General features: G+C 46.9%; 1 protein-coding gene across 5 annotated transcripts in view; it reads right to left on the bottom strand.

Moving 5' to 3' along the window:
* Positions 1 to 16,881, bottom strand: part of LOC120900230 (tyrosine-protein kinase Btk29A) — a 71,683-nt gene that overhangs the window by 40,027 nt on the left and 14,775 nt on the right. For 4 of the 5 annotated variants that reach the window (XM_040306945.1, XM_040306946.1, XM_040306948.1 and 1 more), the window contains exons 3-5: positions 16,782 to 16,877; positions 16,559 to 16,691; positions 16,322 to 16,465 (exon numbers count right to left, since the gene is read on the bottom strand). In XM_040306945.1, the coding sequence (XP_040162879.1) occupies positions 16,322 to 16,465; positions 16,559 to 16,691; positions 16,782 to 16,877 (373 nt within the window). Of the gene's footprint in view, positions 1 to 6,705; positions 6,820 to 16,321; positions 16,466 to 16,558; positions 16,692 to 16,781; positions 16,878 to 16,881 lie in introns of those variants that run through there. The other variant, XM_040306949.1, reaches the window with a different exon arrangement.

Below are 16,881 nucleotides of genomic sequence, written 5' to 3'. Positions count from 1 at the left end.
CATCTAATCGCTGTGGTACAACAAAGCGGACGGGGACGAGAGTTTGAGGGAGAAACCACGACGCGAAACGAATTTTTTGGAGCTCCAAAATTAACTCCACCTTCTCCGTCACACTGTGGGCCATCAAATGTGTGGAAAATCCGTAAAATACCCAACTCGGTAGAATCAGCAGCAAAAAAAAAAACAACAACTAGTCCGGGACGGTGTCGCTTTCGAACCAGTGAAATAGAGAGAAGAAGAAAAAACCCATTGGATAGTTGAATGAACGGCGTCGTTGGCCCTGTTTTTCGTGTGTTTTACTTCAGAAGCAATTTTCCATCCCATTCAATGTTTGTATGAACACGCTTTTGCGTTGTTGCGTTGTTTGTTACCGCCAACGCCAAGGTGAATATCCACAGCAACGACCCACTTTAGGGTCGTCAGGAAGGCGAAAATCCCCCCCCCCCCCCTTCTTTTTTGACATTCTGGATATCTGGAGCAACAGACAGCCAGTAGCAGCACAGGGGGTAGAAGGGTTTCCGAAAACGAAAAATGTGCAACGACCACAGGGGAAGACATTCGGGTCGGGAAGACCACAACTACCTCAACATAAAAGTCCTCCAACAGATTGGAGGACGGTTGAAGAAGTATGATGGAAGTTACTGCAAAAAAGAGCCTTAATCCCCCTTACCCGTTTCGAAACGGAGAGAGAGAGAGCAGTGTGTGTAAAAGACAAGTTGTTTAGTCAATGTAGGCACACCACACCACACTTTCGAGTTCGATTCGTTGCAGCGAATATTCGCATGTGTGTACGTAAGCTTCTTTCACCTCGAGATTGCTACTTGAAGGCTTGCTAGAAGCTCCAAAAAATCATGTCTCGAAGACACAAAGCCAAGCCAGACCCAATAGGCTTATAGACACACAAAACACACATACACTGAATCGGAGGAGGGTTGGTTTTTTAAGACCTCCAAATCACTGTACAGAAACCGTTCCACTGTGTAGGAACTGACGACTGGTATTAACAAAACAAAAAAAAAACATCCAAACCGGGTTTCAGGTTTGCGACTCAGCTCCATTGAATTTTGTCAGCCAAGAAATGGGGTCAACAGACATCATTCGGTGAAGACAGTTTGGTAGGGATGATTTGATTCACTCTTTCTCTATTCCTCTCTCTCCCTCTTCTTGCTATTCAATCGTGAAGAACAGTTGGTTCCTTGCAATAATCCACCACTTTATAGCCTTTTAGCGTGTTTATCAATTGCTGGTTTCGCCATTCTCGCGACTTCCTGAATCCTATCATTGCTACAACTTGAAACACTGCCGCACTGTCTTGATGCGGTCATTGTTGCTGTGTTTGGCCGTGTGTAACAACTTTCTCTCACTTCCGCACGAACGCAAAAACCAAAAATCCCCCAGAAACCTGAAAGTGACAGTGTCCCAAAAGCGTTGCGGAATGAATGATATGGTGCACTCCCCAAAAAAAGATGCAATCAAAGTCACGCCAAAAAAGCGAAACCCCCCCAAAATTGCAACACACAAACAAACCAAATACTTCCGACGAACGACACAACATCCGCGTAATGTTGATGGTGGTGGCGTGTGTTGTGGTAAAGCAGCAAAGTGTGCAGAAAAATCCAATTCCCCAACGTCATTTGCAAGGCAAGGGGAGGGAGGTAAGTAAGCGATGATAATAGTCCGTGAAGCGTGTCCTATTTTTATCTCCCTTCCCCGCAAGCTTTTCACTCTGTTCACCCTTTCCCATCGCAAAGCCGCTTCCTCGGTTGGTATGATTTTTCATCAAAACAAAACAAACTACCGAATATGAGAAGGCAGCAACAGCAGCAGCATCGAAGGCTTGCGAAGAGCGCCAACAGGGAGGGAACATTTAAAGATTGAGGTTGAATTAAACATGATCGAAACAATCGAAAGTGATTTTCCGCCAAATGCGGTCCACAAAATTACAGCGAGGAAATAAAACCTCGAGCCCGGGCGTATCGGAAGCGAAACAACGGAGGCAGCAAAAACGGGCGAATGATGAAAGCAAAGCCTGTGAGAGTGAGATATTGAATAATTTTTCCAACGTTTCCCGCACCGCACATGAAGGATAGGAATGGGGGAATTTAGCAAACTGGAAACACGCATCGTGACGGGGGGCTATTTTTAATTTCCACCTGTGCAAACAAACGTTGTTTGCTGATCGCTGTTAATTTCTTCTTATTAAGATGAGTCGTTCGGTACGATTCGGTGGATGTGTTTTACTTTCCTTTTGCTGTGCCAACCCGTTATAAATGAAGTTTCGTTTTCAATTACCCATCCTGGGCTTGCATCATACGAAAGTTTTCGGCGTTTTGTAACGCCAAATTACTCTTAAACTTAAACTCTTTCCTCCGAGGAGTTGGAGATCGAGAGACGTCAGCAGCAGCCCCAGACGACTGGCTAATGACCTTCAGATTTTGCGCATCTACAACGCATCTTCCACTGCCAGAACACAACCAGTTTTCCAATATCGTTATCGGGCAAAACACAGTTTATTTTTTTTGGTTTGCGTCGTTGGATCGTTGAATGACCGGTTTGGCGAGACATTCGAGAAGATCCACTGGCGAGAAGTGTCGGTTGGCCGCGCAGTTTGGTTTTTTGGAACGTAAAACCTGTCGCACATGTGCCACGCTCGACCAGTTGGTGTTGTTGTTGTTGTTGTTGTGTTTTGGATGCTGCCGTGAAGACAACGCGTGTGGAACGTTTTTTTTTTTTTTGCTCAGCATCATCGCAGTCATAAGGTGCGTGACCTTCACACCAAACCACCGGTTGTGGAGTACGTGATTGGCATCTCGAGGTGAGTGAAGGATGGGATTTCCATACGGATAAATCCAATCCAATCCACCAAGCGTACCAAGAGGGTGTCTAGCGTTGGAATGGGTCGGTCAATGAATTGTTAGGTGCGAGATGATCAACGCACTATTCCAATAGTTCTTGTATCTCCAAATAGGATGGTTCGTAAGGTGATCCAACAGAAGAAAAAAAGTTCAACATTCAGATTCTTCTTGAAGTTTTTTTTTGTGGGGTTTGCTGAGTTTATTGCAACATTCTTCCACCGGACATCAATAACCATACAATTCCAAGGTGACCAGCGTTGAAAGCGAGTTTATTGAAAGCATCTCACCCGTCTCCAGGAGTGCTGCAACCTCACTCCAATAATTCCATCCATTTGCTTATCTCCAAATCGAACTGGACCTACGCTTACTTACGGTGCAAATCGTATCAAAGCTGTCCAAGCACTGACCCTCCTTTCGATCAATTATGGTACCCCGCCCGCGTGCACCACAATCATCCGCCAAATGTCTCGATAAAGTCCACTTGCGTTCGTGGTGTGCACAGAAGAAGAAAAAAAAACGCGTCACCTTCGAATGCACTACCCCTGTCTGCACACAGCTCCAAGATATCTCCAATGACCACACATTGCTTTATATTGCAGATCGAATCGCAACACACCAACAAAAAAGCACCTTCAATGCTGCACAGCTGGACCCGAACGCAATGTGTCGTACGCAAAACGCCTCCCCCCCCCCCCTCACCCACCGCTCTGTTGCAAGGTAGCTCTCGGCCCCTTCTAAGAGCCCGTTAAGGTTTGTCATAGGCTCGGTGGTAAAACTTACGATCGCCGGCGGCAAGATCATTGCTCAAACGAGATATCACACTGCCCAGCTACGAAGGGAAGGGGAGACTCAACCAGCTCGCCCAGACAGGCTCCTTGCAACAAAAGTGCGCATTGTTTGCCCTTCTCTCTAGTTGTCCAGCGCAGAGTGCTGCCCGGGCGTAGTGCTTGGATCATTTCTCAAACACTGCAACCCGCCCGTTGGGTCTCCGGGCAATTGGCGCACGCGGGTAGGCAAAGCAGGGGGAGCAGGGTTCGGTGTAGAAAGAAAGACACCGACGTTAAATGTGCGACACGTACACGTCCACCGGTGCCACGATCTACGGAATCGTTAATCGTCTTATAACCTGCGGAGATCGCGCAATCCAAGGGTATGGTGGAGCACGCGGGGAGGTTGGTTTTGCTTACCAGGACAGGAAAAGAAGAAGAAGAAGAAAAAACACTCGTATATCTACACTGCATTTGCCACGCTGCACAAAACAAACCACACCAAACCAACAAAAAATGGCACCGACCCATGGGCACCGCTTTTTGCACCCAAGATCACCTCCAATTCCTTCGACAACCCGAGTTCGAAGTCTGTCAGTGTGTCCAGAAATTGAAACCGCGTCGCGTAACGAAACGGCCGAAAAATGGTAACAAAAACACCAACAAAAAGACACCTTTTAGGCTGCTTGCCCTGGTGGTGGTCAATACGAGCTGACAATTATGAACTGCAACCTACTGCTGCAGCGGTGCACACCATTGCATAATGCAGGCGTAGCTGCTGCTGTGGAGTTGTTTTGCACACACACACACACACACTTCAACTGCACCTTCACCGCCACTGCATGGTGAAGAGAGGGAATGTACAAAGCCTTATCACAACGTCTCGAGTCCTCTCTGTTTTGCGACAGCGCCTTATGACATTTTGCCAAAGATCATGCTGTGTGCCGCTGCGTTTGCACGCTGCTTTGGCAAATTTGCATACAGAACTTAGGTACTGTCAACCGGTCTTCCCCGGTCTGTCTGTGGGGCGTGTGCGAGCGAGTGTCTAATGCCTTCTTCTTTGGATGCGCTTCGGAAGCGTGATGTGAGGTGAAGAGAAAAACAGGGTACGGTGGTGTCGATGGCGTGCTTAACTGCGCAACGCAGTGGAGACAGACATTTGCCTACCAGCGCAGGGACAATCGTACTTATAGATTAACCGGTTTTGTTCTTTTCGATCTTTTTTTGCCAAGCGACGTGAGAGGCAGAGGAGCTCGTGTTCGAATGGAGGAGAGAACGTTGAAGAAGGCTAGAAGTAGGTAGGAAGTGATTGCATTAATAATGCTAATGTAAGCTAGAATGGGAAACGGTGCTTTGCCTTTCTATTTTTCGTCTTTTTTTATTTAAAGAAAGTCCTATGAAACCCTCATGTTGTTCTTATCCAGACGCTCCTTATTCCACAAAAAGCTAGATGTTACGGTATACAACCATTAGCATACAGTAGGTACTTAAAATCGTACAACATCAATTTGTTCGTCACTCAATTTAATGTGATGTGAACAAGAGCTGCTCAACTAGAAGATTAATTGCCGGATCTAGTCCGTAGGTACATCGAACCTTGCGACGGATCAGCAAGGATGAAGATAATTAGATTCGCGCGGAGAGGAAGCACAGCAACTCCTCTTCTGATGGTGATTACCGTACAGCCGTGTAGGATCAAAGTGCTACAAAGTGGTGCTTTAATTACCCGTATCTACTCTTCTTGCAATTATTTGTCTAACGATACGTTCGGCAATAGATATGTATACATTAACGCCAGTTCCAAAAATACACGCACAAAATACACTTGTCAGAGGAAGCGGACGGGTGACGGTGCACGTTCCGCTTCTTCTAAACCGCACAGAAAGAAGGAAAGCATTAAAAACAAAACAAAGACGAGTTGACCTGCTGAGAAAACCTGTCCCTGCCTGCGTGTCGATCGAGGGCTGGTGCACTAGGTACACGATGCAGCAGGCCCCGCGCACGCATATCTAACTCACACCAGAAACACACACACACATTCACACCAAAAATCGGCCGTGAAGTGGCTGTGGCATGGCTATACTACACACATACAACAGCAACCCCTTCGTCTCGATCGGAGACAAGTTTGAAAGATCGAACAGCAAGCAACGAACCCCAAAGGCAACACAAAATGAAGAAAACTCAGCGCCCCGGAGTTTGGGTCCTTCTTGAAGTTGGTTTGAAAGGTGGCACAGATAAGCACAGCCAGCGGCAGTAGAATTAGAAACAGTCTCACTCCTCTGGAATACACATACACACACACAGAGTGAGGGACACCACACGCAACGCACACTCTTTTCGCTCGGTCACTCGTTGTACTCGGGCCCGTGTGATGTCCGCGCACACCGAAAACGAACACCAAACACTACACCGCGACCACTTTCATCTTGCAGAGCGCGCGCGCGCGTTTGCACTTTCGAGCCCCTTTTCGCACAACCCTGCAATTAGCTCGCACGGGAAGGAACGACGACTTCAACGCTGCAGCAAGCGACGAAAGCTACCTTACTCGCTCTCTTCCCCGTTTTCGCGACCGCGTGCACTTGCACGAATGAGGGCGTACCGCGAGATGATCACAATCTCACGCGAATTCAATCTTTCTGTTGCTGCTTCCAGCTTGGGCTTGGATCTTGGCTGCCTTTGTTATGTGACACTGCCTTTTCACTGCGGAACACACGGGAAGGGAAGCACTGCGAAGCGAACGAGGGACGGAGGAGATGATGATCAGTGTGTTGTGGCGATCTTAACTTTCGAAATCGAATCCCCAAATTGACCATCTCGCTTCGGGAACACAACTGGGCAGGTGGTGATCAGTCACGATCGAACACTCCGTTTTACGCTCAATCTACTTCTCTCTGTCCCTCACATGTAATTGCTTGACGTGTCACTGAATTTTACGTGTCACAAGCACGCTGTTTGCTTGCTCATAATAAACGTCAAAACGGTCATACAATTTTCTTCATGTTTCCACAGTTTTGCAAATGGTTCCTAATACATTCAAGACACACACACATATATGCGCACAAACACTGCCAAACACTAACCAAAGTGGGAACAGGACCACCAAACGAAGGGAGAAACACACAACCACGGGTCCGACAAAACTGGACGGTTCACGCGGACGGTACAAAGTGTACGTCCGAAGTGTACGACAGAAACGCAACAACTAAGCCCTCCACATCCGAAACCCGTGCCATCAAAACATGGGCACTCTCGCTCGCCTTTTCCCTCTCTCTCTCGCTCGCTCTTACGCTCTCATGCTGGTTCCGTTTCGATCATGCTCGAACATGAACGCGTGCGAACCACGCACACAGCCACAGAGCCGGAGAGCATAAAGATGGTTGGCAACTTCACAACCACAAGCCCGTCGTTGCAGCGACAACAGCCGCAGTCAGATCAACACGGGAGCGAAGAGAGCGATCATCATGCTTCCAAAAGTAAAGCTTCTGAAGAGGGTGAACCACCACCAACCGAAGGCAGCAGCAGCTCAACTTCAGGCGAGCTCCTCAAGTTCCCGAACTCCAGAGAAGAGAGCTCTTGGGAGGATCAAGAATCGAGACAAATCTCCTGGCCCATCCGCAGCTCGAAGAATCAACTCTTCCTCCTTCGCCGCAACGTCCCGAAGGCTGCAGGTCAGATTAAGGCCCTCCGTCTTGAACAAGTCTTGCTCGATCAAGTCTGATCGTGTGCAGCGTTCGTCTTCTTGGTGGGATATATGTAGCAAAAGGGGATGCTCTCTTTGTCCGCGTGTGAACGACCAGGCAATACACACAACAGGTCGATCGTACCGTTCCCGAAGAGGGTGGTAGTGTTTGGTGCGGTCTAAAGAGGTGCACCAAACACGGCACAGGGTGGCGCGTTCTACCCCTACTACCGCGGGGGATAGGAGGTTTCTTCTTCGCACGAACCAAGTAGCTGTAGGCGCAGAAACGGGAGAAAGAGCGAGCGAATGACCGAACTTTACATACGAGTTGGTGAGCTTTGCTCTCGACTTTTGGAGCAGGCAGCTGGTGTATGCGTGTCTCCGCGGTACTATCTATACCACTTCAAATGGTGTCTCTTCCCCAGCCCGCAGTGCGCACGGTTCCAGTGCTCCCGGAGCGCATGCTACGAACACATGCAAACGACCCCCACAGGGAACAGGTCTTCTCGAGATGGGCGATGGAAAGCCGCATAAAGAAAAGGTGACGGGAGGCAGCAAGCGAGGACTTGCAAGAAGGGAAGAAAACCATTCCCCCTATCTCTTTTTCGCGCCCGTACCCGTTCGTTTGAGCGCACATTCGTACACAGGGCCACTACCCACCAAAAGGGGGTTTGGTACTTGAGGGAAAGATTACAATAAAAACATGATCTTTCATTGTTGTTACCGCTTACAAACGGAGAACTAAGCGCTTTGCGTAGTTAAGTGTGTGGTACACAAGCATGATTAAGTGATTGTCACAAAAAAGTGATCATAAGATCAGACGTAAGAGGGAGTTCGGGATGGAAACTAGACACAGAAAGATAAATAGAAGAGCTGGCGGAACGTAGAGTAAATGGTGAAACCTTCATGATCCATTTATCTTTTGTGTGTGTGTGTGTATCTTTTTTTTTAGCATGTTGGGGGTGTGTGCGATTGGACTCAGCTTCAGAAAGGGGTCACTGCACTCCACGCATTAAAGGGGTACAAAACGTTCAATGATTACTATTCCCACCGGAGATTTCGATTACGGTTTTTGTAAGGATTTAATCAGACGAGTTAACTTACGCAATACTAGAGAGCTCCCAATGATTTCCATTCAACTTACCTGGAAAGAGATCAAGAACAAGAAAATACATTAATATTACTGAGGCACTTTCATATAGGAAACGATACTTCTAGAAAGATTATGAAATAAACCACTAAAATGATGCAATCCGATCCCGTTTCTCAATGTTGAACGGCACAAATATAGCCGCGAAAAAAAGGGTTCCATCCTTTTTGCCATTTTCTTTGTGTCTGGAGCCAGCAAAACATTCCGTCTGCGAAACAGGCCATTGAACCGATCGCAACAACACAAAACCCGCACTCGCTCGCTTGCAGATACATTTGGTTTTAGTTTATTTCCTTTCTTAACACGCTCTTCGCCATAAAGAAAGGAAACCCAAATGTGCAAATATTATCAACCCCCGGTACAGCTCCAGAAGGTTCACCGTAAACACACATTCATCCCGATGATCCCGAAACGGTCGCAGTGATTGTTGTTATTAGTACGGCATCGGTTGGTGTTTGTGTGAAATGATGACGTGCTGCATAATAAATAATCTTCACCCGTTTTATGCACTGGCAATGACATCTTTACCAAAAATGTTGCCTTTCTGCGAGCAGCGGTGCTTGTCAGGGTATTTTATTAGCACATAAAATTGGATGACATAAAGTCCGAAAAGGCTGCACTTATGTACGATAAGATTAATTTTAAATGAATAGGAGTATCTGTGGCTTTAGTGGATGAGTTAAAATCAAACGTGAAGCGATTCTAAGCCATATTTTAACCTTTCACCATGTACAAAGTTCGTTCTTGCTTGTGTGTTCTGCTGAATTTACCCAAAAGGGTTCATACCCAAAAGGGTTCATACTGAGCGACCCAAATGCAGTATGAACACCTGGGCAGGAACTAAGCGCCAAGTTGCACCGCCCGGACCAACCAAAACCACCAGCAAATCCCATTTCAGTGCCTAACAGCAACATGGAAAACAACCACCAACTGTACTAGCAGGAATTACTCAAACCTAATGACTTGTTGTCTCCTCCAAGGGTGGCTGCCAGCACATACTCCAGAAAGGTTTACAATTCTTTACTTTCAGCTTTCAAGCCTGGGTACCGCGAGAGCTCGCTGCAAAAACAAGCTAAGTAAATTGTTATGAGCTGCTAATTGGGAAGCCAACTGCAAGCAAGCAAGCAGACCCGACCACTGAACCCCGCCGGGCGTGATCGCGATGATAAGCCACTTAACGAAAGGGTGGGGTAGGATCAGGAAGGAACTGGACGGTCCACGGTTAATGCAATAATGGTTGCGGCGGAACTGACACAACAACAAAGCATTTGCGGGGTAGATATGGTTTAGTTGCCAGCGCAGCAAACGGCGGAGTTTATAAAGAGATCGGACCCGGTCCTGCGAGTGAGATAAGTGCAGCAACACAACCAATGTGTCATAGGTTTTGGTGGTGAAGGGTGGTGATCGTTCTTACGGGCTCACAAAAACCTCACCAGCAGTCAGACTATGCCTACAGGAGGTATTTTAATAAAGGTATGGTATTAAGTTAATTAAAAAAGTGTACTCTCGGTATGATTTAATAGGTCGTTCTTACGAAAAGAAAGGTAATTGGAGCTGTGCTGGAACGAATAAGGCGTAGCTAATTATGTGTATGGGTAGCAATGTACTTTCTTTTAACAGAAACATAACTTATTACCTTCTCAGAATGTCTTTTGCGATCAACAACGAATTCTTTTGTAAGTGCTACATTCACTTGTTTGTGTCGCTCGTAAAATCTTCATTGTTATAAGCATCTTTATTGCTGCTTATCGAGCCAAAGGCTACGACGTACCCAACCATAAGAAGTTCTGTATGCATACAATTTAAACATCAGCAAAACCTCACTGCTTCTTTCTCCTGCTGAACTTCTTGCCCGGTGCACGGAGTTTGCAGCAAACCAACCACCTCACACACAAAATCCTGTTGCTGGCTGACGTCAATATTCAATACAACTTTGCGAACTGCGACAGTCTGGGTAGCCCTTTTGCCTTGGTTCTCTCTCTCTCTCTTTGTCCCCTACCCTACCATTCGCCTCGCAACCGGGTCGCACCAGAAGAACCGGACCGGGAACATCACGACCTCAGCATCTCGGTCGAACTGCTCGGTCGAACTCTCGCAGCATATCTCGGAGAAAAGGAGTATTGGATGATCATTTGAATAATTTATTGAAATTGATTTCACAACACCTTGGGTTCGGGGGAGTTCGGTGCACTGGGTCCCACGCCTTATTGCTGTGTGCGCAAAAATGGCACCGAAATGGCTTTGCAGTTTTGCGCCGGGTGTCGTGCAAAGGTGCTGCAGAAAGGGAAAGACAAAAAGCATTGCAAACGGCACAATTTTCTCGTCCCAAAGGCTGGAATGGGGCTTTGATCAAGAAATGGGTTAGTCCCTGGGTTCAGGTTACTCCGAACATTGAGCTAATCTTCTTAGATGATGTTCAGAGAATGAGCTTATCGACTTAAGAGCAATTGTAGCAATTTTTTTAATAACTCCAACAATCCAGAAGGTATCGCCATTTTATTCCAGACACACGAAATCCAAGAAACTTTAAACAAGTCGGATGATAAAAGTAGGGAAAGACTGGGATCGACAGGAGGAATAAATTATTTCGAATCGTCTCTAATTACGCCTATTCACCGAGAACAAGGTCAACGCACCAAGCGAACGACATATGGCTCACACGTGCATTAGAAATAAACTTCATTTCGATTCGTCGGAAATGTCGGTTTCCCTGGTTCGTTGAAAACCAAACAACAACAACAACAACAACAAAACGAACGGAGGAAAAAGGTCTCACACGTAAAAGAACAATTTCCATACAGCTTTATTTCACCTCGGTTTCGTTTGGGGGGCAAAACTCCCAAAAGCCCAAGGGACGAGACAGACAAAGACGCTTCATCCAGTCCCGAGCGAAGAGTATTCGCCCAACAAAAAGAACCATAAATGTCGATCTTCTTCGATGATGCTGATGATGATGATGCGCAAGAATGAACTTTCTTCCCCCGATTCGTCAACGCTCTTTTCCGCTCCATCATCTATCATTCTGCTGCTTCTCCCTGTGCCGCTTAAAACGAACTGATAATAATCTCACACCACCACAGTGCCCAGCACCAGAGCTCGAAAAGCTCGACCAATAAAACTTTGCGATGGTCCGTAACCACCGGTGAGTGTGGAATTATCCTCACCAAACAAATCAACTCACCCTCGAAAACGAAACCTGGAGCGAGGAGGTCTTCCGGATAAACACGCTACCCCGCCAGCAGCTGGGCGCATTTGGCCTTTTGCGGAAGAGGGCAGCAGACAACTCATCAAATATCTGCCCCGATTATGCTCCGTCAGCGAGCTCGAATGGTTCGAGACGGAAAAGTACGCCAAAGCGCGTCACAGCATGCAGCCGGAGCAGGAGTCCTTAAGATTAAACCCTTGGGGAAAGGAACGAAATATGCGTACTGTCTCTCTACTGCTGCTGCCGTTGCTGCTCGTTTTCGTGCAAACCGCAGTGCAAGAGGAGAAAGAATAAAATATATTACCACCGTAAAACGTCTGTTTCCCCCCGCTTCCCTGGTGGAGGTATGTAAAAAAATAAAGAGGAACAAAGTTAAGAGACCTCAACATTGACCCGTAGAACAATAAATTTAAACGCATGCATCAGCGACGAACCCATCGCCGTAGAAGACGTGTACGGGGCGAGCACAACCACAAACGACAGCCGACGGTAGTAAAACTCATCGCATTTAAAATTTTCAATTCCATCACCCACTTCGGCCCCCATCCGGCAGCCGGGCAGAGGGGGCACCTGAACCATCGGCGCGTCCGAAATTCATCGCATTTATGGTCGCACCAGAAAGGTTTCTACCGTTTTTCTCGGAATGATTTTCATGTTTCAATTCCATAAAATACGCTACGACGCGGGAGAGGGCATCGTGCTGAACTTTGGTACAGCGATCAAGATCTCCCGATCCCGGGACCCAGCGCACACAAAAAAGGTCTAGATTGATTAATAAAAAGCAAAGGAGAAACATCTGTTATTCTAATAGGGTTTGATTTAGAAGCGATATAAAACTGTGAATGAATGTTAATAATATGCAAGCCGTATACAAATTCATAGAAAATAAGGGTAGTTTACAGAGATGGTAGATAAGTTGGCTTCTCAAAGTCTCTCACTTCGGCAACGCAGGCACAAAGCACGGCGCGTAAGCATTGAGCCCTCCTCCAATTACTTCGTCCACAATACAATTTGCAAACAAATTAACCAAAAACACATAAACACAAGTCAGTGAAGGACATGCTTCATTTGTGCGCTTGCATTTAGGGACCGGACGCATGTCGCGCGCAGCTCGAACCAAATTAACTTCCCAAAAACTCGTTGCTTCCGCCGTCGTATGCGCAAAGCTGCAGAGCAAAGATACTAATTGAAACAACAGGTGCACCTTCTCAAAACTGAAAAAAACACACACACACACAAACAACATTTCCGGTGGTAAACATTCATCCACGGTCACGGCAAAAGGAACCGGTGGCAGGCGGTTAGGTACCTTTTGCCCGTTCTTTCCCTTTCGCAAATCTCTGCAGCAACGCTGGTGCTCTGTTCTGCATATTTGTCTGACAAAAATAGACATCAACATCAACACATCACACTGTCCATGATCATTAGACGCGCCGACGGCAGCAGCAGCAGCGGCAGCATCGAACCTGCGCGCTTGGGGGAATCGTTTGTTCGCAAAAGGCTAATGACGCTAATTAGAAACCATGTGGCAGGAGACAGTGTGTTTTTGGCACACGACCCCTTTCCGGTTTTTCCCCCCGTTTCGGTGCTGCTTTTGCATATGCGTCTGCTAAGCACGGTTCCTATCTTACAACGCTTGGAAGGTTTCATGGACGAGGTTAAACTCGTTACGGTTTTTATGGGAGAGAGAGAGAAAGAATGCAATCTACGATAATCGATCGTCCCTTGAAGCTCAAATCGTTTGGCTTCCGCATCTTGATGATCTTAGGGATGTAGTTTTTGTTGTTTGTAGTTGTTATTACTTATTATTCTTTCTATTTGTTATAACATAACCCTCTACACAATGATTAATCAGGTCGAAACCAGCTCAGCTCGCGATGAATCACCGCGCAGCATTGCGAAATGTTGAATGAAAGGCACAGACCGAGATAGAAAAGAAAGCAGCAAAAACAAACACTTTCGCCTTTCCCGGCATTGATGTAACGTACACCTAATCAACAACGCACGCTGATGACTTCCTCTCACGACTCTGCAGCTGACCTGCTTAGCAGACACGGTACGGATTATTATGCCTGTTTTGCTGCCCTCGTCGTCCACAGCCGAGATCGAAAGGATATGGCTGATGCACACGATTAAGCTGCAAATTACTGTTCATCGCCGATAAACTACCTATACCTGTGCAGTGAGGAGCGAATGATTTGGTGCACAGCTCAAACTACTTCCCACTGCCACAAGCGGGGCACGTGTGCGCCCCGTGCGGATCGTGAGTCATTAAGAGGTGCGAACAGAAAGAAAAGAGCACACACACAAATGATATTACAAACTCTGGCTGTAGATCAAACTGTGCGAGCTGTACTCGTGCCGAGTGAGAAAGGAGAGACAGAAAGGCTTCAGACTCATCACGAACCAGCCGGAAAATGTGGCATGACGCAGTGGAACATCGGAAAAAAAACCAGGTACGAGGAAGAGGAAGTTGCGTCTGGGGCCGTTTTGTTTCAGCCCTCGGCGGCACATTGCATGATGGTAAACAATTTTAAAAAATGTGTGCCATTTTTAGATCCGCCCGATCGTTCGTTGATGACGGGGGTGAGAACACTCTCGCGCTCAAGGTTTTGCTGGGCACCGGTTGCATTGTTTTGCCCCGGTACATTATCAATGCAAATTGCGAAGATACGTTAAGTGGTTTATCTGATCGCACGGAATGGTTCTTGATTAGTGAAATGAATATTTCATTCATGGGCTAATGAAAGCAAATGGAATTGTAGCTTCCACAATTATCTTGTTTTCAGTGTTTCATCTCCATTTGAGGCGTCCGTGTGTTGAGGAATTCTCCCGCTGTGAGCTCTGGGCCCAACGCCACACCCTTGTTATCCGCATTCCAGCACTATCGTGAAGAAGGACTTTTTTTTGTTTGAAAAAGGCACCACCGATTACCATGCAGAATTGAGTTATTCTTCACATTTTACTCAACATAAAACCCATCAGCGCAAACAAGCACTCTTTTCTAAAGCGAAAAAGTAACGAAACAAAATTAGTAATTGATAACACATATGGCTTACCCAACCAGGTCCCAGGATCGCCCTAACCATTTAAAAGAAATTGGTATTTGGTAACACATTTGTCACGGATCCTCCCCGGGATCTCATTGCAGGTTTGGTGGCATTTCATTAACGAAAAATTAGTTCCGCCTTGGGCGCACAAAACCTACCCACAGTCATTGTACGCCCGAGAGAGGATGGAAAGGAATGCTACAAAGGAATGCATTCTTAGTTGCATTCTATTCTTCCGAGACAACACTGCCTCGTGTATATGCGTGTGTGTGCCTGTAGCAAAGGCCATTAAAATAAACTTTCCTTTCACAGCCGAACAAAGCAGCAAAACGGAGGCTGAAAGGATTTCCTACCTGCCCGGGATAAGCGGTTGCAATTGCCGTACGCTGTTGTCCTGAAGCCAGTGCGGCGCAAAAGCTGCCTGTCAGCACAGGCTGCCACCATCAACCTGCTCACCTGCTGCCCCGTTGACCGATATCCTTCCAGCAGGAAAGTTTTGCCCCGTCAAGAAAGGTGCAGATAAGAAGTCCCAAGTCTACACACCATACCACCCAAACACCGAGAAGCGCCAATGCGGTAAGAAGGCCTACAGCGGATGCCTCCTACTTGAGCACGGTTGCAGCCCGGGAACATCCGGTTGTGTTGCAGTCGTTGCCGAGCAGGGAGCAGGGACACATTCCTTCCCACTCTCACACACACGCACCCATAGCAAGAACCGTTGTGCCTGACATAAATTAATCCCTCTCCAGGATGACTCGAAGGCACTAGGAGTGGCATACACACACCCTTGGTCTATGGCACACGAAAGGCAAAAAAAGGTTGCACAAATAGAAAAGGCAAACAGCTTCTGAAGGCATAAATAAAAAGAAGGGCAACTACGCTTTGAAAGCGGGACAAAACGGGCAATGAAGGGCAGGTAAATGCTGTCATCATAACGCCACCGCTACCAACAAACAAACTGCACACACAAGCACACACAGAGTGTAATAAGGAATTAACCTGTCTTCTTAAAGGTTCCCTTTCCTGCTAACCTTCAAACCATAGCGTTCCGTTTTTCATATTGGACTGCCCATAAAGCGAGCTTATATCGTACGGGAATGCTTATCTCACTGCAATGACCTTGGGGGACAGGTTACACAGGAGGATAGGGATGGCTTGTGGCTTAAAAAAACTAATCTCAGGCAAGCACTTAACAGGTGCTAAAGCAATAGAAACGTCAATTGGATGCAATCCTAGGTGAAAAGAGTAAGAGCTTTAGCGTCCTTAGACTTTCAATTTGTGTACAAAAAACATAAAACGATTCTAAGGGACCTTACCGAGCAAGAAAAAAAGGGCAAGTCATTTGTAGTAATAAAAGACTGTAGGACAGCTTCACTTGCTATCCTGAAATATTTCCAAGATTCAATAATAATAAAATAAAAAATGGCATAGAAACAAGTGTCCACATCGTCTTCAAATTTCATTTCTTTTTAGCTGTTACAAGGTACATCATCTTGAGGTCGCTTCACGAAGTCTAATCGGATCACCTTCTATACGACTTCTATACGCTGAAAGAAACCCGCCCCAGTCCCAGACAGGAACCACTAGGATCCTTTGCCTGGAACTTACTTACTTGGATTATTGTTGTACTCGGGCCATATCGTTGCCAGCTGACAGCCAAGCGCACGGCGATTCAAACTTCTGCAGCAGGACCACTTCCGGCCCAACCAAAGGCCCAGATGGTAGCTGAACGATTTCGGACTATACTCTTCGCAGACTGTTTGGAGGAAGGAAGGAAAAACATAACATGAAATCGTAACATCACACCGCTTGACAAGGATGCTCTCGGGCCTCTCCCTCCCTTTCCTACCTTTCCGAATCGAGGAGATCCACTCGGTACGTTCCTTCTCGCTGTCCGCCACTAGATACAGCGTGTACTGGGGCAGTGTCGTACCCGGGTAGATGCCGTCACTTTCGCAGTATCCTACTTGAAACGGATAGCCCTGGATGGTGGGAACGAAAAAAGAAACGACGATAGTAAAGAGATTGATGTGCGCTGGTGGTGTGCAGTGTCCCGCCGCCTGAGAACTTACATCCGGTGCCGCTGCATCACCGCCCTCGCCGTGCAGAAGCGCTGGTTCTACGAGCCGCACTCCCTTCACACTGATCCTGCCGCGCTCGCGTCGTTTCTGT

Source organism: Anopheles arabiensis, chromosome 3 (genome assembly GCF_016920715.1).
Source record: "Anopheles arabiensis isolate DONGOLA chromosome 3, AaraD3, whole genome shotgun sequence".
NCBI classification, from domain to species: Eukaryota; Metazoa; Arthropoda; class Insecta; order Diptera; family Culicidae; genus Anopheles; species Anopheles arabiensis.
This window is presented reverse-complemented; position numbering and strand designations above follow the sequence as displayed.